This window comes from Leptopilina heterotoma, unplaced genomic scaffold (genome assembly GCF_015476425.1).
Source record: "Leptopilina heterotoma isolate Lh14 unplaced genomic scaffold, ASM1547642v1 Lhet_89, whole genome shotgun sequence".
Taxonomy (NCBI): domain Eukaryota; kingdom Metazoa; phylum Arthropoda; class Insecta; order Hymenoptera; family Figitidae; genus Leptopilina; species Leptopilina heterotoma.
Genome location: NW_025111192.1, coordinates 264297 through 290186, shown reverse-complemented (window position 1 = coordinate 290186; position 25890 = coordinate 264297). Strand labels below are relative to the sequence as shown.

The following is a 25890-nucleotide window of genomic DNA, read 5'->3' as shown; positions in this document are numbered from 1 at the left end:
CCGTGAATTGAAAAATGATCCCATAAAATAGAAAAACGTTTATTGCCCACTGGCGAATCCGAAAAGTTTTTTTTTAAAAAATATTTCAATTGAATTTAAAAAATATTTCATGGATTTATTATTTTTTTTTTGCATTTTTATTAAAATGATTTGAACGAAATTTGAAATAAAAAATTTTCAAACAACTTAAAAAATAAACAGATTGAGATATGAGAAATGCATACGATCTACGAATTTAAAAAGGTTCTCGACTCCGAAAAAATTTCAAAGTCTAAAGATTATTTTATGAGAATTGGATTCCAGATACATTATAAATTTTATGATCTTTCAGATTTTCATCTATAGACTCTTCAATGTTTGATCATTTTATTTACGTTCTCAAAATAATTTTGAAATATGACTATAGAATTTTCAAATATTTATCCAAATTACGTTAATATGTAAATTTCCAATAGCTCTAATATTTCTATTATTGAGATTTATATAGAAAATAGAAAATTCTTTTAAATTTACAACTAAAACTTAAAAGTATTTTTAATTTAATTTCCAATTTAAATAAATTTACATAAATAAGAGAAAAATTCGAAAGAAAAAATAGATTTGAGAAAAATTATTAAGAAATAGTCGGTGAAGTTCACAACCTTTATATGATTAACGACTGAGAGAAAAAAAACAATTTTTCTTACCGAAAACAATAACAATTTTTTGTTTACAAATTTTTGAATAAAGATTAAAAAATTATGTAAAATATTTTTTTGGTACAAAAATACATTTTTTCTAAATTGTTAATTACATATAAACTTTGTGAACTTCATCAACTTGGGAAAAACAATTTTTCATTTAGAAAAAAAAATATTTTCGGATATTCAAATATTTAATTTCTAAATTTAAAAATCTTTTCTAAAAATTCTAAATTATTTCCTCCTGTTTTTTCTAAAAAAAAATTGTTTGTGTTAGAGTAAATTTTTCAATATTGACAATTAACTTCAAAATTCATGATGCGAGAATGTATAAATATAAAAAAGTGCTTTTTACACCGTCTCTCTCTCTCTCTCTCTCTCTCTCTCTCTTTGAGTTTAAATATAAAGAATAAAAAAAAGGGAAAAATTCCGCGTGGTCTGTGTTCAATTTCAAGGAAGACTTTTTCGATGACAGAGCCAAAGCTTTCAAAGTGTTACTTTACGTGCACATATGCTAAGCACTCGCATAAAAGTCTTTTGCGTGAAAAACGTGGCCATTCAGTAGCTATTCTCTCGTAAAATTCAGAGAGCCACAAAGCTTAAGAGGAAATGAGGCAAAAACGTGGAAACGTTTTCTCGAGGGTTGATTCCTTAAGATTCGATGTCTTATCGGGAACATTCTGTCTATTCTTTATCCCTCAAAAGTGTTGAACAATCTAAAACTAATGGCACAAGAATATTAAAACTTAACACTCATTACGAAAATTAATTAAATTATCCGTAAATTCGAAATAATTAAATTTTGTATACTAAAAATAATAAATAGAATAATGATAAAATAATAAAAACATTAAATGAAATTAACAAAATTAACTGAATAAGAAACATAATAATTAATAATAATAATAAAAAATAATAATAAAAATAGAAATAATAATAGAAATCGAAATGTAAAGTAAAGCATTAAATTCATTTTGTTGTATTCTAATTTAACTTTTACGCAAAGAATTAATTAAAACGAAAATTAATTTTCATTAAAAGTGAGATAATTTCATGGAATTATAAAGCTAATTTAATATGTTAATTAACAAAAATACGACAATAAATTAGCAGGTGAAAAAAAGCGCTTGGAAGGGAATTAATTTTTATCCAGAATTATAAACGAACAGGGAGAGAAAAAGAACCCTGGAGATTTAAATTGAAAATTCTAATTATCTAATGCGCTTTTCGATGCTGCTGCTGCTGCCGCCGCATTCATTTCGTAATTTACGGATAATTTAAAATACACTGTAATTTATTTTATTTTGTCAAAAAAAAAAAGGTTTTAAAGCTGAAAAAAGAAACATTCAGCTCATTGAAAATTTATTTAGAAAATTCATTACCCTATTAAAGTCCTGATGTACAAAAACGATGTACATACTATATATAAACCAAACTCTAGAATTGCGGTTAAATATCTACTCTCTCTCTCTCTCATCGTTTTATTTGGTTGAAAAATATTTACTTATCGACCACGTTTACGTGTTTTGTTCATTAGCAGCAGTGAATTCTCTCTACAACATATTTACTTTTACTCGATTTGCTAACATTTGACCAGAAGATCCACATCCCAAAAATGTTCCACAAAGTAGAAATAGAATTAGGGTTGCCACAAAAATTTAACTTTGTTTTTCCCTGATTTTCAGACAGAATTTCGAATTTTCCCCTGACACTAAAGAATATTCTGATTCACTCTAAAAGTGATTTGATACTGAAAAATATTTTCTATTATATTTATTTACAAATTTCTTCAAAAGTAAAATTATTCGAAAACGCATCAATAACTTTATTTTTACATAAATATTTATTATTATTTTTATAAATTTTATATATTTAATAAATTTTATAAATTAATTTTATTAATTCCATAGGAATTAACATTTTCAAATCATTCAAATTCAAACTTTTTTTTAAATTAAACAATTTATACGAATATATTATTATAAAAACATGAAGATATCGATAACTCCGAGTCTTCGACTCGGAGTGATCAATTTCTTCATATTTTTATAATAATTAAAGATAACCCAGTGATAAAATATTATTATTTTATATTATAAGAATATTGTACTTCTTCAAAATTATTTTCATCATTTAAATTCAATTATTATTTTCAAGAAATTTTAGCCAAAATTCTTCTTTAAATCAATTATTAGTTAAAAGTACGAAAAATTTTGATTTCCAAAGTTTTGAATTTGAAACCTTTTTCAAATTCAATTATTTCTAAAAATTCATGCTATAATGCCTTTAATATTAAATTATTATCTAAAATTTTAACTGAAATCCATTTTTAAATCAATTGTTATTAGAAAATTCTACGAGAATTTAATTATTTAAATACAAGAATAAATAATTTATTCAATAATTGAATGTTTCTTAAAATTCAATTTTTAAGAAGGATTTTATCGACAAATTTTTAAATAATTGTATTTTTCGAAGTATTTAATTAAAATTTTATTGTTTTACAAATAATTAAAATTCTATATAATTGAATTATTTCCTGTGAAATTTTTATTATTTATGAAAATAATTGAATTTCTACGAAGAATTTTATTATTTTTGAAAATAATTGAATTTCTACGAAAAATTTTATTATTTTTGAAAATAATTGTTACTTTGTCAAGAAGTTTATAAAAATTATTGGAAAATATTTTGAATTTCGAAAAAGATTTTTGCTATTTATTAAAATAATTGAAAATTTGGATGAGAGAGTTTAAAAGAAGTGTTTGAAAATAATTGAATTTTCGTGAAGAATTTTGCTATTTATAAAGATAATTGAAAATCTTGACAAAATAAATAATTTATTCAATAATTGAATATTTCTTCAAATTTAATTTTTAAGAAGAATTTTATTAACAACTTTTAAAAATAATTAATTTCTTTTAAGGAATTTAGTAAAAATTTTATTAAATTTTGTTTAAATAATTGAAATTTTGCCAAGAATTTTATTTTATTACTTTTCAAAAGAATTGAATTCTTGTGATGAATTTTGATATTTATATCAAAATAATTGAATTTAAAAAAGAATTTAATTAAAATTCCTTAAAATAATTGATTGTATGGGGAGAATTTTGTTTTTTATCAAGACAATTGAATTCTTTTGCAGAATTTCTTGAAAATTTTTCAAAATAATTGATTTTCTGCGCGACGAATTAAAAGTTATTTATAAAAAATAAAAATAATTGAATTATTGCAACGAATTTTATTATTTTATTGAATAATTGAATGTTTCTTAAAATTGAATTATTATTTATGAAAATAGTGTAATGCTTTCAGAGAATTGTATCAAAAACTGTTTTCAATAATTACAATTTTTGATAAATTTTATGCAAATAGTAAAAATTGAAAATTATTCAATTGCGAAAAACTTTAGAAAATAATTGAAATTTTGCAAAGAATTGAATTTTTGGTGAAAAATTTTGCTATTTATAAAAATAATTGAATTTTTGACTAGATATTAGTTAATTAACTAGTTATTATTAGTTAATTAGTTAATAATTGAATTTCTTCCAAAAATTTTATTACTTTTGAAAATAATTGAATTCTTGTGAAGAATATTGTTTTATTCATGAAAATAATTGAATTTTGCAAACAAAAAAGACACTAAAAATTCAGAATTTTCTTATGAATTCTAAAAAATTTAATATTTTTCAGTACTTTTAATAAAAATTCCTGACTTTTCCCTGAATTCCCTGACATGTGGCAATCTTGAGAATATTCCTTTTTTCTCATTGTGAAAAAATAATTTTGATTTCTTTAAACAAAAAGAACTTTCTTTCTCAGTTTCCCTATAAAAAAAGTCTAGACTTCAAGTTCATTAAAAAAAGATGACAAAATCCTGCAACAAAAATTGGATCAATAGTCTTTTATTTGCGGTTGCGGTTCAAAAAAGATAAATAATAAATGATTCAGTTTAAAGGCAGATGTTTGTTTTGCTGATTTTCATATACGGTTAAACAGAAAAAGAAACTGAACAAAGAAAAATGTACGTTTCATGAATGAATGATTCGAGAATAGGGCTCTTGATCTATGAAGTGGAAAAGGGGGAGAGGGTAAGTTCGATAAGGGGGAGAAAAAAAAGCAAGTTCTAATATTCATGCACTCTCTAGGGCTATTTCAAAACTCACTCTCTGATCAATTATAGATTAAGAGAGAGCTTTGTCTCTTTTTCTCTCTGATTTACAACTTTTTCCTTTCTCCAAACACAATTTGTAATGTATTCATTTTTTAATCCAAGTTTTTGTTTTGTTTTCGTTTTATGAAATTGTTTTACTTCATACAATGCCTTTTGAATCAAGTAATTGATTCAAATACTTGGATCAAATACTTGTTTTTCAAACTTATTTGGATCAAATACTTATGAAGGCTTTTTATTGACGAAGGAATTAATTCCAATTGTGTCAAGGAATAATATATAAAGAATTTCAATTTTTCACGATCAATTTAAATAATTTTTTCAACAAAAAGTTCTATATTTACTAATAAGAATGATTTATATAATCTTGAGGAGAGTGGGAAGAATCTTGAATATAAACATTGAAGAGAAGTTGTTTTTCAAGTTTAATTGCAATTTATATTCATGAATATCAATTGAGAAAACGTCTCAGTTGAAGTCAATTCAATGAGACAATCGTCTTTGGATGAAGTTGAAACTTTTAGTTTGCAACCAGTTGATAAGTGTCAACAAATCGAAAATTTTCTCCAACAATTGAAAATGAAATTTTCCAAAAGTTCCGAATACGTTCATTTCATATATTTCTCGTAAACACCTAAAAAAGAGGATAAAAACACCCCTAAGGGTTTTTTTCAATTCTGGTATTCAAAAATGATGTAAAAAACAATTTCTAAAATTAACTGCAAAAAAAATAGAACCGAGTGGGCCAAAAGAAGCGTTTTCCACTGAAGTTTCTCAGTATAAAAATTATCAAAACAAAAAGAGAATCACGAAAAGTGATTCCTAGTGTTTTTATAATAAAAGTAATTAAATTTTCGAAATTTTGAAATTACTTTCGCAGAAAATGTTTTCTAATCGGGAGCAGCAATCATAAAAGGATTGAATTATTTATCCGAAAGCAACTCACGTTTGGAAATAAAATCTTCTGACATTGAAAAACGAAAAAAAACCGGATTGTCGGACATTGGCGACATCCTTGTCTTGAATAATAAAACGTGAATAAACAAGGGGGTAGAATGCGAGGAAACATCGTCTCCATTACAGGACACGATTGTTAAACATCAAATGTATGAAATGTATAAATTGTATAAACTGTATAAAATGTATGAAATGTATAAAATCGAAATGTTAAAATGAGAACAAACAAAAGGTCATAAAACATTCAATACCATTAAATTCAAAAATCGAATTTAATCAGTAAAAAATTAATAATTAAGGGAAAAGTAAAATACTAATTTGCAAAAACTCACCGGCGATGGCAAAGAAGAAAAAGAATATCCACGACGTATCCATGAGTCTGCCGGTCGTGAGGCTGTGGTCCATCACGCGATGCACATATTAAATACTTAATAAAAGGCCTGTTATCTACCGCACGCAGGAACGCAGGACGACGGCGCCGTCTGAAGAAAAACACGCGCCCTCCCAAGTTAAAACGTGTCACGCCGTGACCTCCGACGACGGTCGCGCTTCCTCGTTTTCCTTCACATATTTTTTTTCCACTTGCCAGGAAAATTATAATCTCATAATTTGTGCACAATGACAATCGTTCCAAACTTGAGGTGAATTTCACGTATTTCTCGAATGAATGAAATTGATTTTTCTCAGTCGTTTGATTCAATCACTGATGCAAGTGCACGATACATTTGAGAGACTTGTCTTCTTGGGATTCGCAGGGAAAAACACGAGATATGTATAAAGCTGCAGCAGAGAGCTGCTCTGCTCACGGACTCACGGAGTATTGACCGGCTTCATGGTGTGGTCTGGTGCATCTGAGGTGGGGGCGTCCAGGGGGGTATTGGACTGCGTGCGCAAGCCACCAACTTAAGAAATCGGAGATAAAAAATCCTTCGAGATCTATATAAACAAAAAAAAAATATATAAACAAAAAAAGTATAAAAATAAAGAAATGTAGGCAGGAAATTCTTTAACTTCAACTTCTTTTAATTTACCAAAGTGTTTATTATTTTCAAAAAAATTATTTACCTCCCCTGATGAATGATTTTCAAACATACACAAGTGTACCTATTGTACACTTTAAGAAAAGTTGCATTGTACAATTTTCCAGATCTTATGAATCCTGTAAATTTTCAAAGAACTAATATTAATTGAAATTCGAACCAGTCGCAATTCTTACCTCTATCAAATTCATTTTCTTCTATTTTTACTCCTGTATACTTCTGTACCTTCTGCGTAATTTATCGAAATGGCAGTTGACTTTTTTTGAGGTTAGTTTTTTTCGCACTTTTTTCAATGTGGAAAAAATTTCCTTTTTTTCCGTTGCTTCAGTGAAATCTTTTTCCAAACAGTTCAACTCACTTGAAATATTCATTTTTTTAATGAAATAGTTAATTATTCGAAGGATGTAATTAAAAAATTAATGGATTTTCCCTCCAACAGACAAATTTTGAAACACTTATCAAACGACTTTGATAGTTACTGGAGTCACCGCTGTGAATGCAGCGCTGAGACATGTTTCCTGTCGCACAGTGCTACCAACTTATCGGAAAACGCGTTCTACTTGTTCTACTTTACAAAAATTAGAAAACCGTTTCGTAATAAGAACTTTATATATTGAATTATTAATATATTGAAATACAAAGAGAAATTAGTTATTAATTATCATTATAAAAAGTGGGAGAAGATATTTTGTGTATTAATTGAGTTATTTGGTCGTATTAGTACTTTAAATATTGCGCGCACAGCAGCCAATCACAAATCATACGCAACGCGTGCGCATAACTATTTTCCGGTCTGTGAAATTTTAAACTTTGTTGACATTTTTGACATTGATGATGGTTCTCCTGTTATTTACATTTCAATAATGTTTTTAAAGTTTTTTAACAAAAGAAAAGTGTTCTGTTAATATGTTAAACGAAGGATTCAACAATGATCGACAAGTAAGTTATTATACAAACCTGATAGATAGAACACAAGTTGATTGAAAACGAAAAGTTAACAATGTTCCGTTCATAACCTAAAAAGAAATTTGTAAACAAACTATCAAAAATATTTAATTTTTACCCTTCCATTTTATGATTTTCAACTTTCTAAAATTAACTTTTCGTAAAATCTAACCCATGTACTTAATTCAAAGTAGTAATTTATTGACTTTGTTTATTTTGAGAAAGAAAAAATCTTTCTCGTAATTTCCCAAGAGGATTTTTTTTTGCAGTTTCTAAAAACAAAGGGTTTTTTTTGAAATTTATGATTTTTCTATTATTTAAAAACTGGATTAAATCTAAATAGTAGCAGTAAAATATTTTAGTAATTTAATAGCAAAGTATTTATTTTTTTTTATTATAATTTTTCAGTGTATTTTTTCCCCCATAGAAGAAGCAAGATTTTAATTATTATTTCTTAAATTTTCATACGAAAAACTGATTTTGTTCTACGAAAAACTTGAAAATAAATCAATAAATAACTTGAAAATAAATCTTTCAAAGAAAATTTAAATTTCCAAAGTATTACAACTTGAAATAATTTCAATTTGCAGATATATACCTGAGAAGTGCTTCTCAACTGGAGCTGAACAAGAATGGAATTTTCAAAGAAAAATTGTAAACATATAGAAATAACTTTCCCGCCGCTATTTAAAGTCCGGGAAACTTGGAGACGTTTCATTTTTGGCCAGAGTTTCATGAAATTGAACAATCCAAGTTGTCCTCGTCATTACAGTTCTCTTTTTCAGTGTGTGACAATAGTTTCTCCAAAGTTCTCGACAACTTTGCATTTAGTTTATTTCGCGTCACACATGATGACAAACGTCTTGAATGGAATTGGGTCTAAAACAAATGTCTTGGCTTTATGAAGATGTAAAGGCAGGTTTGTGTATTTTTATAATTTTACATTTTATAATCTCATCCACCATTGTTTAATCTAAAAATAAATCTTTATTAAAGTTTAATATTTATCTCGATTTTTTATAACGAAAATTGCAATAATAGATTAAAATAAAACTTTAATAATAGATGAATTCATATAATTCATATAAATTAACATTTTTATTGTCATGTAAATTCAATACGTTTAAACATTTTTTCTAGTGTAAAAAATATATTGTAATTAATGCAAAAATTTCGCTGCTTTATAGATATTATATTTTCGGAAGATTCTTTGAATTCGTTTAATTAGTACAGCAAGAGCAATAATGATACTCCTGATGATAACTAAAATATCAATATTGATCTCAATAATAAAAGTGATCAAAGAGATTGAAACAATGGAAATGTTATTTGCAATAAATAAAATCACTCACCGTCAAAACAAATCAGAGGAAATATTAAATGACGTGATTAAGTAATTTAAATTTAGTCACAAAGAAATTTATTTTGAATCGTCGAATTAAAAGTTTGACAAAAGAAGAAAATTCGCGAGATGAATGAGTTTGAGAAAAATAAATCATCAGAAAAGAAAAATAAATAGAAGGGAAAACAGAATTTAAAAAGTAAATAAAGACAAGAATAGTTAAAAATAAAATTTAGTGGAATGGAAAAATTCAAGGAAAATAAATCGAATAGAAAATAAATAGAACCAAAAAAGAAATATAAATAAGGAAAATGTGTGGAAAAAGTAAATAAATAGAAAATAATGAAATCATCGAAGATTGCTGATTACGTAATGTGGTATAAATTTTTTTCGATAATCATTTCTTTTTTTTGTTCGCTTACCATGGAAAACTAGGTGAATGCTATAGTGCAGATATTTAAAAAACGGCCACGGACGCCTGGGAATAGAATCACTTTTCGACGGCACCTAGATTTAATTTAACGGAGCAAAATCTATATGGTCTATATAAACACGCAAAAATTCTTTATGACGACTTAGAAAATTTATCCTTACTTGATTTTTTGCGTATTTCAAAATTTGCAAATTGAAGCAAATTAAAATAAAAAAAATGCAACTTTGTGCAAAAAAGGAAATATGGAAATTTAACACCTTTTTTCAAAAAAATAAATTTTCCAAAAAATGTAAATATATATTTGCAAAATTAACACAAAGGAAAAAAACATTTAATTGGGTCATACATGGAGAATATCGAAACTATATTGATAGGGTAAGAAATCGAATATCGGAAGTATCGAAAATAGTCATGAGTCATTAATAAACAGTGAACCCACATATTTGCAGTTTCAACGTTCCAAGAACGAATTTTATGGTTTGATTGAAAACAAAATTTTCATACGAATTTACGATTCTTGTTTGAACAAAGAATCTTTTTTCTTTTTTTTTCTCTTCACAAAAAAGATTACATTTCTATAAATGTGTATACATATTCTTCTTTGAAATATATACGTGAAAAGCTTCAAAAGACAAGAGGGAGCTCCCCATTGTATATAAAGAATAAAAAAAACAAAAACAAAAAAGAAAATGAAAAATTGACCACCCGAAGATATAGTAGGGCCAAGAAATGTATTTCACATACGACGTTGAGTGTTTCTTGGATAATTTTAGATTGAGAAGATAGCGACTTTGCCACATGAGAGAGAGAAAGAAAATTCAGGAGAGGAAATAAGATGGTATGGAAACCACCAGCAAGTGGGACGTTGAAAGAAAAAGAGTGGAAGAGGTAAAAAGCGAGATGGAATGATCAAGTTTCGGGCTGTGAGACTATAGTCTTCTCGTTCGCGCAGTTATGCCGATCAGCTTCGACTGTCTGTCGCCAATTAAATTACATTTCAAATTTATTAAATCACTGTGACAGTAGTGTGAAAAAAAATCGATAAAAAAAATGTGATTGCAATGTTGATAATCCTTTTTAAAACAATTATGATCAGTTGAAGAGTTTTCGTCCACGGCTAGAAAAAATCAGGGTAGGTGTTATGCATACAAAAAACGAAAAAAAAATATAATGTATTTTCAGAAATTTTGCCTTTGAAAAATATAAATTCAATGTAATTTAGTTTTATTAATTTATTTTATTATCAGTCGAATAGTAATTAACGAATTTTACAAATTTATTAATTTTTTATACTATTTTATTATCAGTATAATAATAAATTAATAATTCATAATTTAATAGACTAAAAATGAGCAAATACTTATTACTCATATCGATTTGAAAATAATTTTAAATTTTAACCTAATTTTATTACTTTGATCGAATTTTAATTAATTGCAGTATCGATTTATAATTTATTTCATGATATTAATTTCATTTTTGCTAAAATCGAGAAAAGTAACGTTTGTAATTAAAAATTTTGTTTTAAATTCTCAATTCGCTTCTATTTATTTATTAAAAATTGTCTCAAGAAATATTTTTTCAAAACGAAAAATCAAATCAAATTAATTTATAAGCTATTAAATGGTATAATTAACTATTTTTTTAAAATCTAAATCTAAAATAAAATTACATTGAATATGAAACAATATTCTAAATTTTTTAATTTTCGAACTAAAATTAAGACATTAGAATTTTATGAAATGTAAAATGATTGAAGAAGAAGTAAAATTGATTCGAAGAGGAAAAAAATTGGAAAATTGTTAATGTCGCCATGAATGTGATTCTCGTACTTCATTAAGATGATGGCAGGAACAGGAGTAAATATATCAGGAGCTGGGATGCTGAGGGCAAGGAGAAAAGATATCAGCATCAAACCAAATAGAAGATTAGACAGAAAATCTTCACGTGGAATGATTTACGAAAATGAGGAACTCAGACTGCGAACTATTCATATCAATGCGGCAATCGAGCAAGGTAAAAGTGATGAAGGAGTTAAAAAAAATGCCAAATTAATTAATTAAACGATTTCAAAAAATTTATTTGAAAATATAGTTTTTATTACAAATTATTACAATAAGTAAAAATACTTTATATTACTTAGTGGAAATCTGAAAATAATTGTAAAATAATTTACACATGTGTAAATAATTGTTCTTTAAAAACAAAAATGAAGTTTTTTTTGTTTTTCAGGACAAAACGATATAAAAAAATTGCGCAAAGAGAACGAGCAGCTTCGGAGGGAAATATGGTGCCTGAGAGATGAATACGATAAACTGGAGGAAATCTTAAGGAAGCAAAAGAGTCATGACGGAAGCGATGAATGTGAGGTAAATGGAAATAATTAATCTTAATTTAATTGAATGACAAGCTTTATATGTGCAACAACTAATACGATTAGCATTAACATGTCCCTTTGTAACAATACTAATTTAATTTAAATATATATACTTAATTATCACAACATATATTTAAATTAAATTTTTTTTGTAAAATGAAAATAAATTAAATATTCTTATTTGTTGAAATTTATATAATATTCATTTTAATTAAATAATTAATTAAGAAATTAATTAATCAATTAATTAATATTAATTTTATCGATAAAGATTCGTATAATAATTTGAAATCTGGAATCTTTTCAATATTTTTAATAAATTTTTTTTCATTATTTGTCTTTAGAGATGAAAAAAGAAATTATAAAATAAGAATCGATAAGAATCGTTTCGTTCGTCGTCAATGTGGATGTTATAATAATTTTCCTGTCGTTGTGATTGCTTAGCTTCATGTTTTTCAGCGAATTAATTGCTATCCAAGAGGTAGTCACGCTGGTCCAGCGAGAGATTGGAAACTGCGAAAACAACTAAATTTCTGGGACCCAAACTCCCAAGGTACTTACAACAGCTTGCAATATGCAAATAGACTTGCATTGCTTTCTTTACTAGTTAAAAGTATTTTTTTACTAATTGCACTTCCAAGTTAAAAAAGAATCAATCGCACGAAAAACTAAAATTCTCTTACCGGAACAAAAATTTCAATTCATCTAAGACAATCACTAAAAGATTAAAGAAAAATTAAAATCTTAATGTTAAATAAAATAAATAAATAAATCTTAATTTTTGAATTCTTAAATCTCAGATTAAATTATTTATATTTGTTCAATTTTAATTATCAAAAATTGTCCCAGGTAAGCTGAATAAAAAATAACTTTTTCGTATTTTCGAAATTGAATTTTTAAAAAAAATTGACTTATCGAGGAAATTTTTTCAGAGTCGCTCGGAAAGTAATGAAGCTTCACAATTAAGTAACTCGGAACAAGGTGAAGAAGATATTAATGATGATTTTTTTGACGACGTCGACGCTGACAATGATGACAACGAAAATCTCTGTAATAATATTGACGATAAGGATATTTGCACCGAAGAGAAGAGCGACGAAGAAGAAGAAGAAGAAGACGAAGACAATGATAATTATGATGATGAAGATAACAGAAACGACGATAACGAAGAAAATGATAATGAAAATAATGAAGATTTTGTCAATGCTGAAAATCAAGATCTCAAAGAGAACAAAAGAGAAACTAGAAGAATCGAAAATGTTCAATTAGAAAATTCAGATCAACGGTGGACCGAGAAATCTAAAGACTCGGAAAAAATTAATAACAATCTCGATCATCTTCTTGTCGATTTTGACGGATTATCAATCGTCGACGAAGAAGAAGAACAAAAAAAGATACAAAAATATGAAAATAATTCTGACTATAGAGATTCGCCAAATACTAAACAAAATCATTTTTCAAATCCAATTTTCAATCCATTTATTTTCCCCAGTGTTTTTGATTCTTCCCCGACTCATGTAAAATTGGATTCTCCATTTCCGGAAGCAAATAATTCTAGACTTTCAAAATCACCCAAACTCACCGTCACCTTTGAAAATCATCAAATAAATTCACCAGATAAATTAAGTCCTCGATTTTTCGCGAAAAAAATTTCAACACTCACAAACTCTGAAAATCGAGGAAAAACAATGGAAATTAATCCGATTGAAAGAGGATCTAATAGTAGACCTAAACAAATTTTTGCACCCTTAAAAATTGATTCGCGAAGAATTGGCTTTTCAAACGAATCATCAAGAATAAATTCGTCGAGAAATGAAATATTCACACAACAATCGTTGGAAAACGGAGGCAATGAGATTATTTCTAATAATTTGATAAATAAAACAAATGGTAACATTTTCAGAACTGAGAAACGTAAATCGATCAGTCTAGACACACTACTTTTGGATAAACTACAGAATTTTACTGTGAATAATTCGAAATTCTCATCGTGTCAAAATTTGAAAAGTGAATATTCGGAAAATTTGAGAAACGATACGAATTTTCCAAATGGAGTAATAAAAAAATCAGAAGGTAATAATAATCATTCAAAATCATTCAAATCTCAATTGGACGTAATTCTAAAAAGTCCAAATCACGTTCAAAAAGTATCATCAAAAAACAGTTCTTCACTGAATAATCTATTTTTCCAAAATGAAGAAATCACTGCATTTAATCAAAATCATCAACTAGTGAATGACAAAGAATATCATGGCTATCAAGCAACTTCTTTCGAAGGTCCCTTTCCAATAACACTACAAATACCATCAATGCTCCCACTTGATGTGGACTATAAAAATATTCCATTTCTCCCGAGAAATTTCTACTATCCCAGTGAGGAAATGAAATTTTTCTACGATTCACAACCACAAAAAGTTTCGGCTCAAACACAAACGCTCGACGAAGACATTGCCGATGATTACGTTCGTATTAAAAAGGATTCAAGAACAAAAAGCGAATCACTGGGTAAGGATTCAAATCGCAGTCGGAAAAAGAGTACAAAAAAGGAGAAAAAAACCATCGTCGATCGAAGAAAACGTGATACTTTAAAAAATCAAGTGTCAATATCGTCGTGCGAGGAAACCGAATCACAGAATGCAATAATTTCGGGTACAAATTTTGATAATAATCGTGACAATAAGCAGGAGAGTCGATCATCATCTTCGGATATTGATTCACAACGAAAGGAACAAACTCATCGTGTTTCAATTTATTTTAACTCGAAAAAAAGACCATCACTAACTTCTATGAAAAGTACTCGAAATATGGAGAATTCCAGAAGTAAAATCATTCCCCAAAAGGATCATTCGGATGGAAATGCGACAAATTTAGGTGAAACAACAAACTCTGTGAATAGTAAAGAAATTGGTAATAATAAAAGACGAAAAACAAGTACAAGTAGTGAAAATGTTCCATGGTGCGCGTGTTGGGGTAACGGTTGTATTTAAATCAAAGACAAAAATTGTTTTTTTAATTCACTTTCCAATCGGAACAATTTTCTTTAATTGAAATTAACAAAATGGAAATATTTATTTAATCTTTTATCTATTTTTTTGTACTCTTTCCTATTGAGTGAAATTTCAATTTTCGTCTTTGATTAAGAAAAAAGAAATGAGTCATTCCATTTTTAAGGATCAAAGGTTATTATGCGACTAATATCAAAATACAAAAAAAAAAATAAATAAATAAACTCTAGTAAGTAAAAACTTTTTTTTATAATTATAAAATATTTATTACTGAAATATTATTTGTAAAAAATTATAATTTATAATTATTATAATATAATTATTATTATAGGCAATAATAATTAATAATAATTAACTATATTAATTATTATTAATTACTGTAAAAATTATACGCGAAAAACTTGTGTTGAAATTAAAGAAAGAATAAAGGAGAAAAAAATTGCAAATAACAAATTATTATATTGTTATACATATATTTAGTACCAAACGAAATGCGCTAACATATCACATACATACTTAACTCTAAAACACTTAGAATTGTAGAATTGTATAAAATGAGCAAGAACTAAATTACTTAAAACAAATTTATATTCGTAATTTCAACTTAATTCTTTAATGCACAAACATTTTTTTAGTTTTTAAACTTGAATGGTAAAATATAAATTGTGAACTAATATTTAATTGTTGCGAAATTTGCAATAAAAGAGAAATATCTTTTTTTTTTAAAACTATCGTGGAATGTTTAGTAAAAAGTGAAGTGGTCGTAAAAAATAAATAAACAAGTTATTATCTAGCCCATTTGAAAATCTAATACGAGAATTTAAACAAATAGTTAAATCGACTTTCTTCTTTTTTATTTCTTTTTAGTAATTCTTCTCCATTTTTTTCGAAACGCTTACAAATTCATTGGTCTTTCTTTGCTGACGCTTGCTGAAAACTGGGAGGACTTTCCTAAAAAAGAAATTTATTTTTATTTAACGAAATTTAATTTTTTTAATAATTTTTCAATTAGTTGTACATTTTTAAACATTTTAATTCCATTTATTATTTTTTTCAATTTTTCTATTTTGAAATATTATTTTTGTAGACTTTTTTTTTATTCTCTTGCCGCTGTTGCCTATAATATATTTTTGTATAAAAATTAATAAATTTTATAAAAAATTAAACATTCGGCAATTTTTTATCTAATTTATAAATAACTATTTTTTAATTAAAATTAAAATTTTGTCACTTATTGCTGACGATGAACTATTGCGATATAAATTATTATTTGAATAATTACTTACATAATATGCTGGAGGCGGTACATAAGCGCATTGAGGTTTATTAGGATCGTAATAGGCACTTTGCGCAGCTTCAGCAGCCTTTGCATCTGTTAAAAAGAAAAAATTACAAAAAATACGATTAAAGAAAAACGAAATTTTAATAATTCTATGTTCATTACAACTTCTTAATTTGTAAATTTTTTTAAAATTATGTTTACAGTGGGAAAATGATTCATGCCAGAAAAATTGCAATTTAATACCTAACTGTGCATTAATATGATTTTTTTTCAACTACACAACTTCTATTGCTTTTGAATTTTAATATTTACAATTTTTCTCTTGTAAGCCTTTTTTATTCAATGAATATGATAATAATTAAATCGATATTAGAACGGTGATATTATTAAATACTTTTTTTTTGCTTTGGAAATAAATTAATAAAAATAGAAAATAATAGAAGAAGAAAACAAATAATAGAAAAAAACGAAGGAAAATAGAAAAAAGTACAGAAAAATAGAGAAAAATAAAAAAAAAGAAAATAGAAAAAATTAAGGAAAATAGAAATAATAGGAAAATGACTATAAAATTTCTTACGAATCGATAAATTCGATATGGATTTAATTGTGTCTGAATTCCTAACTGAAGAAATTATTTTTATACGCCACGTACCTGCGCACTATTTCCAGGTGATGCTGATCGTCTGCACATTATTTTTATATCAAATTAAAAAAAAAATGAAATAAAAATACTATTTTTTTTGTACTCATTTGCAGTGCCACAATTATAGACAAATTTTCTAAATAAATAAAATTACTACCGTTTTTCTATTGACTATTTAGAATTAAACTAATCAAAGTATTGATCAAATAAAAAGCAAGTTATTTTCAAAATAGATTCTACAATTTTCACCAGGTGAACTGGTCCAGAATAAAATGTACTATTTTCACATTAACAATTTTTTCCGACTTTAAATATATTAAAAATATTTATTAATTTAATTTAAATAATTTTAAATAATTTATTCAAAACGAAATTTAATTACTATTTGAATTAAGGTAAAATTAATTTTATTCTTGGGAAATCAGTATTTAAATATTTAGTATTCTCTATTTGCGAATGTATTTGGTACATTGTCTCATTTTCTTTATTTAATAAATATAAAGTGCAGATAATAACGATAAACTAGCTTTCAAATGAATATACTTTATTGATCAAGTAATTTTATGTCTTATAACAGATTAAAGAATAAGAATTGGCGGAAGAGTCAATAATTCTTGTATATAGAATATCGTCAAGCAAAATTGGATTAATAATAAAATACTCGAAAAGCTGAGAAAATACTGCGCTTAAGTAATAATATTCGATTCATTTTATGTACTTAATTCGTTGTTCATTCAATCATTTTTGTGTTTATTTTTTGAACAATTTTGCAACAAATTTCAATAATTTATCAATTAAAGCTTATAATCACAATTTTTAAGTGGATTGTTTAGAATTTTATTACTATTTATTATAATTAAAATAGTAAATTTATATTTATATCGATTATAGTAAAAATTTTAACTTTTGTATATAAGTTTTGTTTTGTTTTTGTTTCTTTGTGTAATTGCTTTACTATTTTTTGGAAAATAGTAAATTTTTGTATAGTACTTTTTCGATTATTCTTTTTTAGTGGTATTGTCCATATTGCGGATTAGGTTGCTGTCCATATGGATTATTTTGTGGATATGAGGTGTACGGTGGTGGATATTGTGGATAATTATTGGTTTGTCCATTATTTGGGTACACACCTGCTTGAGGAGGCTGTTGATTATTGTAATTTGGATTAGACCAAGCAGGTTGTCCATTTTGATGTTGCGGTGTCCAACCTGGTTGTTGTCCCCAAGCTCCATGTTGCTGGGGATTTCCTCCGCTCGCGTAGCCTTGATATTGGGCATTTATTCCTGGATACGGTGGTGGCATGTCTGTCATATAAACGCTGTTTGCTGTGAGAAACATAAATATAAATTAATATTTTTGTTAAAAATGCATTTAATCCTTTATACTTTTACTTATCTGAAATACTTTTAAATTTCATTTTGTTTCTTTTTTTTTTTTTAAATTTTTTTGTTAAAATTGTTTTTATTTGTTAAATTTGTTTTCAAACTGTTTATTTAAAATCTATTTCATTCGTTGCTTCTAAAGTATAAAAGACAGATTTAATTCACACAAAAAAAAATCTATTTGTAGTAAATGTACACAAGGAAAATTAATTTTGTGAAAATTTGTAATAGAACAGCTCCGTATTAATTATCGAAAATTGGAGATTTTTTTTACTGCCTAAATTTACCTGGCGGAGCATCTGGAAAAACGTTGGTTGGTGGTGACCAACCATAATATCCAGTTGGCGCAGCTTGATAAGCTGGTGGAGGAGCAGCGTACCAATTTGAAGTTGGTGCCTCATATGGAGGTGGAGCATCAGATTGAGGTCCATTACGTTGAGCTAAAAAAATATAAGATATTAAATAGAAAAATAACAAATTTAAAATATAAAAATCAAAACGATGTTGAAGTCCACAACGTTGATCAACAAAAAAAATTTGTTTAATCTATTCCAATATTATTTTTAATTTAATATTTAATTGTATAACAATTATTATCAGATTATAAACATTAGTTTATTTTTTCTAAATATTTTTTTGACAATATTGCTCTGTTATCTTTTAATAATTTACTAAGTGAACAATTTTTTTCGTTAATAAACGTTGTGGACTTCAACCTGATAAATCAAAAATATAAAATATAAAAATCAAAAATAAAAACATCAAAAAAGTAAAAAATTGAAAACATAAAAATTGAGACAAAAATTATAAAATGGTGTCAAGAATGAAATTAATATTTATCAATAATTATCGACATTCATTGATAATTATCATTGATAATAATTAGAAAATAAAAACCTATTGAAGCAGCTCTCAGCATAGCTTGTCCGAATTCAATTGCTCCGCCACTTTTGAAATAAAGTTTAAATTTGCATTCGCCAATCCAATTTCCATTGGCTTGTGATCGGCATTTTCCTTTAATGTAATTTGATCCAAAAACTGGCTGCTCAAGTTCAACTTCAGATAATGTGATAAATGGAAAACTGAACGATTGCATTTTTTCCTTCTGATCTTTGGCATTAAAAATCATTCGATGTGTTGTCAAGTAAAGTCGTCCATGTTTTCGTCCAAGAAATTCCGGTTGTTCCTGTCCATGAAATTCCATTGAAACATTATCGCAAAAGAGTAAAATGCTGAAAAATACAAAAATTAATTAATTAAAAAAAAAATTACAGATTTTTATTAAATTGTTTAAGAAAGTATAATTAATAAGCAAATCAGTGTAAAAATAAAATTCAACTGTGCGCAATGAAAACCACAATTTTCTGAAGTTTAATGTGTAATTAGTGATGACATTATCAACGTCTGACGAAACTAGACGTTTATCGTTCTTTAACAATTTAATATGTCAATTTCGTTTGTCATTTTCATTAATAGCTAAATTATCATTGTCATATTTCGATGACAAGTGTGATAAAAATTCTTGTTTTTCTATTTTTTTAAATAAACAAATTCTAATACTTTATTATATGGTAATTTTTACTTTCTCTTAATTAGTCTTGCAAATTATGACGCAATAAACGTAAATATTGCCAAATAATAGTACTTTGTAAAATTGATATTCGATATACTTGCTAAGTACTTTGATTATTATAAAATTTGCTTAAACGAACTGAAAACAAACTAAAAATTAATTAATTACACTTTATATATATATATATATATATATATATATATATATATATATATATATATATATATATATATATATATATATATATATATATATATATACAATAAGTCAATTACCAACACTTAAATCCATAACCAAAATTAAATATATATTATTTTGACCAAACCGGCAAAATTCTTATCCACAATTTCGAGATTCGAGAAAGAAACAACAATAACAATTTAACAATTTCTAATTTTCCTGTAAAATTTTACAAGACATATTTTATTAAGCTGATAAAATAGTGCATGTATGTGTAAAATAGAAACGTCACAAGTATTCGGCACTATAGATTTCACAATAACAAACGAAAAGTCGAAGATTTAGGAAAAATTTGATACATACCACTCTCCTGAATGGATAAGCACTCCCCCATTAGCATGTGCAGTATTTAAAGACATCTTGAATGTCTTGAATATTTATAAGAATTAAGAAATTCTTTAAAACGTCGTTCAGTTTAACTTTTAATCCGCAGTTTTTGTCAGCTGATTCATACTTCATAAAACGTCATCAAAGTTGAAGAGAGGGTGGGATTACTCTATACGTGATTTTAAAATTACGATTACCAACACTTATCTGTATTGATAAAATCTATTTTTAATTGCGTCTTTTTAAATAGTAGACTTTAAATAGTTGTTTTTCATTCAAAAAGACGAGAGGAATAAAAGAAATTTGAGAATTTTCGTTGGAAAATAGCAGACGACTGAATTTATATGACAAGCAGGGCTGGGTTGCAGAACTTGGGAAGAATTGATTTTTCTCTTTTTATTATTTTTAGTAAAAAAAAGGATTGTTATTGGAGTTCACTTCTTTTGAAACAACAATTCTTTCAATTCTAGTATTTACATTTCTTTATTAACTTAATTACTTATTTATTACTTTTAAAAATTTTTTAAATAAATTAAAGATCGATTAGTTTACTTCGATACATCGATAACGTACTTCGAGATTGTTTGATTTAGCGCGCCTTTTTCCCGCTCTCCCATTGGTCCTTGCGCTTAGCCAATAGGGTTCGTCACTTAACAAGACGACGCAGTGCAGTCGCCATTTTGTCTTCATTGTCAGAAGAGTTTGTGTGACAACATTTTCGCTTATTTACATCGTCAAAATACAAATTCGTGTGGATTTTTTTGCAAAAATCGATCGTTCCTACTAAATCGTAAGTATATTCATTAATTACAATTAAATTTGTGTAATAAAATGTCTCGTAGGATATTCATTACTATTGCCGTTTGATAATTTTCTTTCGTGTTATTTTCTTTCCATAATTCTCTCAATGTGATCTAAATTTCGCATTATTATTATTATTCTGATTAATCGTGTGAATTTTGTATCAATTTCATTCCCAACAATCAAAAACGGAATTGCGTTTTGGGTATAATTTCGTGTCAATATTTTTATTTGTTGATTTCTAGTATAGAGTGGTTTTGTCTAACATTTTCTATTGTCGAACGAATAATTTCGTTAAGACAACTCGGTTTTTAATGGAAAAATATTTTCTTTTTTTGCAGGGACGAAATTAAATATACCAGAGTTTCTTCGAGAAGGAGGGGATATTTTGTGCAGTAGTTGAATGCAGATCATTGTAAGTGAACATATTTTATGTAGTAAAATGATTATTTCTGTCAATATTAAATATTTTGACACATTTTCCATTTTCGATGGAATGTTTTATTGTGCCGACGCGGTTTAATTTAACAAAATAATTTCGACATATAGTGTGATTTATTGCAACAAAATGTGTATGTGATGACGAATAACGGATTGGTGGTAAGAAAATATTTTCACGTCGTTTTTACTGTATTATTTTTTTTATTCAGATTTATTATTTTAAATTCACATTAAAGATAATTTTCTTTCTATAAATTTTTATATTCTATCAAAAAAGTGGGAAAGTATTTTTATTATGTGACGCGCTTCCAAGAAATGGACGTAATAAGAAGCAAACAAATTTTAGGTTATGTTTGTGTCAGATTTATCTAAATTAAAAATTTCCTCTTGATTATGTAAATTTAAAAATAGTTTTTATTGAATATTTTAGATGTAACGAAGAATTGAACAACGATAATTTGTAATAGTAATTGATATTTTTTCTTTATTTTTACTCCAAAAACTATAAACATAACCTAAAATGTTTGCTCCCTATATTTCTTTGGGAATATTTTTGTTTACAAAATACGGAGATAATTAAAATATAAACAAAATAAAAATAAATTCTTTTGCATTTGTTTTTCTTTAAATAAAAGAAAATCTTGTAAAATAAGAGATAGATTCATGTCATTCGTGCACTGAGAGAAGACCGAGACGTAATAGTTCCCGCTAGACGTCGCTATGAGCTACTCTGCTTGTCGTGTTTGAGTTGTTCCGAATCGGGTGCTGAGACTCCCCGATCCAGTCAAATATTGTTCTCGCATGTGAGAAAACAACTGGTGGCAAACACTGAAAGTTCTGTGTAATCTCGCTTCAGGACGTTCCACGTTTCGCATCGGGGCTTGAGACATCCCGATTCGAGGGTTCACATAAAAACATTCAAAAGTACAACTCAAGGCTCGCACGGGACGTATTAGTTCCCGGACTTCTCTCAGTGTGTGAAAGAAAAAGATAGAATTTTCGAACGTAAAAACGTAACGTTACGTTAAGCAGTCGGTAATTTACCATGGGGGTCAAGAGACATCTTGCGGTAATTTTCGCAATAGCCAGTTTCCTCTTCAGCCTCTAACTTATCGACTTTTCCATATTAAAGAGACAAGAGTTGTCTTTAATTCGAGTAACAATTAAAATAATGACAAACCGATAATATACAATATTTATGAAAATATCTGTTAAATAATACTTGCATTTAGTGTCAGTGTATTATAATGGCTTCAGGTTACATAAAGGACGATCAAGGTATGTTGAATTGTTTTATTTTTTTTGTCAAAATAAGCAAGCTACCCTGTTTGCTATTTATAACCTTAAAAAGGTAAACAACTTATCGCATGCCTTAGATAAATGCATGTCTTCCACAATAATCTAATTGAAATAATTTGATTAACCTCGTTTTAGATTCTTTCTATGTTATTGCATTTTTCTATTCTGCTTAATACTCGTTTGTAATAAATTTTTATTCAAAATATTCTGTTTATATCCTCTCCATACATTTATTCTATTTTTATCACCTCGAATAGATTTCTACTTCTTTTCCATAAAAAAAAATTGGAATTTGTAAATGTTCTTGAATTGCAGATTTTTGTTTATTTTATTATTTATAAAATAGTATTGGAGGAGAAATTTATATTTAGTAAATAATTTTTTTTATTTGCAAAAAATTTTTAAAAAATTAGTTTTTAAAGGTATAATTGTGGAATTCATGTCAATTGGGTTTTTAATAGTACGGGAGATAATATTAGTTTTTTTTTACAGGCGGAACATTTATTCCTGCTAGTCAACGTCCTGATGGTACGTGGAGAAAACCACGTAGAGTCAAAGATGGTTATATTCCCCAGGAGGAAGTCCCTTTGTACGTAATGAATTTATTCTAAGGGAAAAAAATTATCAATTTGGAAATCCGGCGAGAATTTTTCGAAGCTTTAATTTTCTGCATTTTGCTTCTTTATTATTACATATTTATTTTTATTTCTGCATTTTTAATTTAATTATTAATATTTTTTTATTCTTTTTCTTTACAGATACGAAAGTAAAGGTAAAGAATTTGTAAAAAATAAACCCGCCTATCCAGTGGGTTTCTCGCCTGAATTTATAGCGGCTCACAAAGCAAAAGTAGAAGCCCAAGCAGCTAAAGCAGCTGGCGCAACATCAGCAATCGTTCAAAATGATGCTGCAAAGAAAAAGAAGAAGAAGAAAAATAAAAATAAATCCGCAAATGTTGAGAAATTAACGGAAGATTTAGAGAAAGCAACAATAATTGAGCCAATTGTTTGTAAACCATTGACCAATAATACAGTGCAATCAGGAAAAATTAATAAGTCTGAAAATACGGAGAAAGATGAACAAATTGTAGATCCGATAAAAAGGTTGAAAACTTTAAAGAAAAAAATTCGTGAAATCGAAACATTAGAACTGAAAATAAAAAGTGGCGAAATTAAAAATCCCGATAAAGAAATGAAAGATAAAGTTTTAAAGAAATCGTCTATTTTAAAAGAAATTAAGCAAATCGAAAAAAGTCAATAGAAGAATAAACAAAATTTAATTGTTATTCGGAAAAAGATAACTTAGAATAATTTTTAATGACATTTTTTTCGGAAATTTATTCATACAAATTGTTTATACATAATACTTTATACACGATTGATTTCAACTAAATGTTGTAGCTTTTACTTAATTGATTTATTGAATTGTAACTTTATATATTTATGATTATTAATGTGTATTATAAACTATATATATAAAATATCTAGTTTGTCAGCAGCATTCAAACAACTCCCTTTTGTTTTTTCACAAATGGAATACTAACTCGAGGTTATAAATGTCATTTTATATTGTAAATGATTGTAAATCTTGTAATGAAAATTTAAAAAAGGCAAAGCAATGTGGACTTGTTGCGCGATATTATTAATTGGTATATTATTTTGTGTCATAATAATTGTACCATTGGCTATTGTCTTTTCAATCAAGTCAAGTGTCATTCAGACTTTTTCTAAATTAAAGGACATTGATTATGATAATCTCTAAATGAATGAAGAAGGTAATCGGAAAGAAAATTATTTAGTAAATTTTCAATAGTGTTTTTTATAAAATAAATAATCAAATTTTTATTAAAAGAGTAATTGAATTTTTCCGAAATAAATAATAAAGTTTTTATAAAATGAATAATAAATTTTTAAAAGTAAATAAATTTTTGGAAAAATATTTTGTTTCAATAAAACGTTTAGTTAATTTTTGTGCAAAAAAATTGTTAAATAGTAAACTTTTTGGATTTAAATAAAATTAAAAAAAAAAATAAAATATAATAAATAGAATAAATAAAAAGAATTAAAGGCCTCTTGAATAATTAAACAAAAAGAATTAAATTTATAAATTAGTACAAATTTTAGTTTAAATAAATAGAAGAATAAATTGAGTTAATTCATTGATGTAATTAGTAAAGTTTTTAAGTTTAAATAAAATTTTTAAAATAAAATATAACAAATAAAATAAAAAGAATGCAATTTATAAATTCGTACAAATTTTAGTTGAAATAAATAGAATAAATTAAGCTAATTCATTGAAGTAATTGTTTTCATTATTTCAACAAAGAAACAAAAATTTATTTTTATCTATTACATTATTTTTTTGTTTTTTTAGTTAATAAATATTATGGAAATTAAGAAAAATTTATTTTGTATTCAAATTTGAATAAAATAATTTTTTTATTTTCACTGTAGTAATAGAACTTTTATAATAATTAGTTCTACAATTGTTTTTTTATTTCAATGAAGCAACGAGAATTTTTTTCTTTTTTACAATTTAATTTAATTTTTTTAGTAAACAAATATTGAATAGAACAAGAAAAATTTATTTTATATCCAAATTTAAACAAAACTAATTTAATTTCAATGAAAGAATAAAACGTTTGTAATAATTATTTTTATTTAAAATAATTACTCTAATAATCAATTAATAATTTTCTATATTCAATTAATTAATTCTTCCTCATATAATCAATATTTATGTCTACTATCAAACATAAAATTAATAAAAATAAATTTTATTTGCTTCATTGAAATTAAATAACAATTCTGTCGAATTTTATTTAAATTTTGATATAAACTCAATTTTTCTTGAACAATTGAAAATTTGTTTAGAATAAAAAATAAATAAAATACAAAAAAATGTTACTATACGAATGTTAATCGTTATTTTTGTTATTGTCAAATATTT

General features: G+C 26.1%; 5 protein-coding genes across 13 annotated transcripts in view; 3 read left to right on the top strand and 2 right to left on the bottom strand.

Moving 5' to 3' along the window:
- LOC122511673 (transmembrane protein 132E) overlaps positions 1–6354 on the bottom strand; it is a 114630-nt gene extending 108276 nt beyond the window's left edge. For both annotated transcript variants that reach the window (XM_043627077.1, XM_043627078.1), the window contains exon 1: positions 6144–6354. In XM_043627077.1, coding sequence (XP_043483012.1) covers positions 6144–6216 — 73 coding nt within the window. In that variant the 5' untranslated portion in view covers positions 6217–6354. The remainder of the gene's footprint in view (positions 1–6143) is intronic.
- Positions 6355–8580: 2226 nt separating this feature from the next.
- On the top strand, positions 8581–15221 carry LOC122511653 (GATA zinc finger domain-containing protein 15-like). Of its 6 annotated transcripts, none has more exons than XM_043627041.1 (4): positions 9931–10703; positions 11334–11587; positions 11804–11940; positions 12881–15218. In XM_043627041.1, the coding sequence occupies exons 2-4, from the start codon at positions 11413–11415 to the stop codon at positions 14933–14935; spliced, it is 2367 nt and encodes a 788-aa protein (XP_043482976.1). In that variant the 5' UTR covers positions 9931–10703; positions 11334–11412; the 3' UTR covers positions 14936–15218. The 6 variants fall into 6 exon arrangements, with proteins under 6 accessions (XP_043482980.1, XP_043482976.1, XP_043482975.1 ...); XM_043627040.1 differs by having other exon boundaries at positions 11331–11587; XM_043627039.1 differs by having other exon boundaries at positions 9932–10703; positions 11413–11587; positions 12881–15217.
- A 188-nt stretch (positions 15222–15409) lies between these two features.
- On the bottom strand, positions 15410–20732 carry LOC122511652 (WW domain-binding protein 2). Its single transcript, XM_043627038.1, has 6 exons — positions 20377–20732; positions 19158–19492; positions 18548–18700; positions 18009–18203; positions 16240–16325; positions 15410–15904 (listed from the first exon to the last, which is right to left on the bottom strand). The coding sequence occupies exons 1-6, from the start codon at positions 20430–20432 to the stop codon at positions 15857–15859; spliced, it is 873 nt and encodes a 290-aa protein (XP_043482973.1). The 5' UTR covers positions 20433–20732; the 3' UTR covers positions 15410–15856.
- A 343-nt stretch (positions 20733–21075) lies between these two features.
- LOC122511650 (zwei Ig domain protein zig-8-like) overlaps positions 21076–25890 on the top strand; it is a 198661-nt gene continuing 193846 nt past the window's right edge. For all 3 annotated transcript variants that reach the window (XM_043627036.1, XM_043627035.1, XM_043627031.1), the window contains exons 1-2: positions 21076–21190; positions 21543–21616. The gene's annotated coding sequence lies outside the window, so the exon portion shown is untranslated. The remainder of the gene's footprint in view (positions 21191–21542; positions 21617–25890) is intronic.
- LOC122511651 (partner of Y14 and mago) lies at positions 22753–24450 on the top strand. The gene is made up of 3 exons (XM_043627037.1): positions 22753–22920; positions 23434–23530; positions 23700–24450. Exons 1-3 carry the CDS (start codon positions 22890–22892, stop codon positions 24199–24201), a joined length of 630 nt encoding a protein of 209 aa, XP_043482972.1. The 5' UTR covers positions 22753–22889; the 3' UTR covers positions 24202–24450.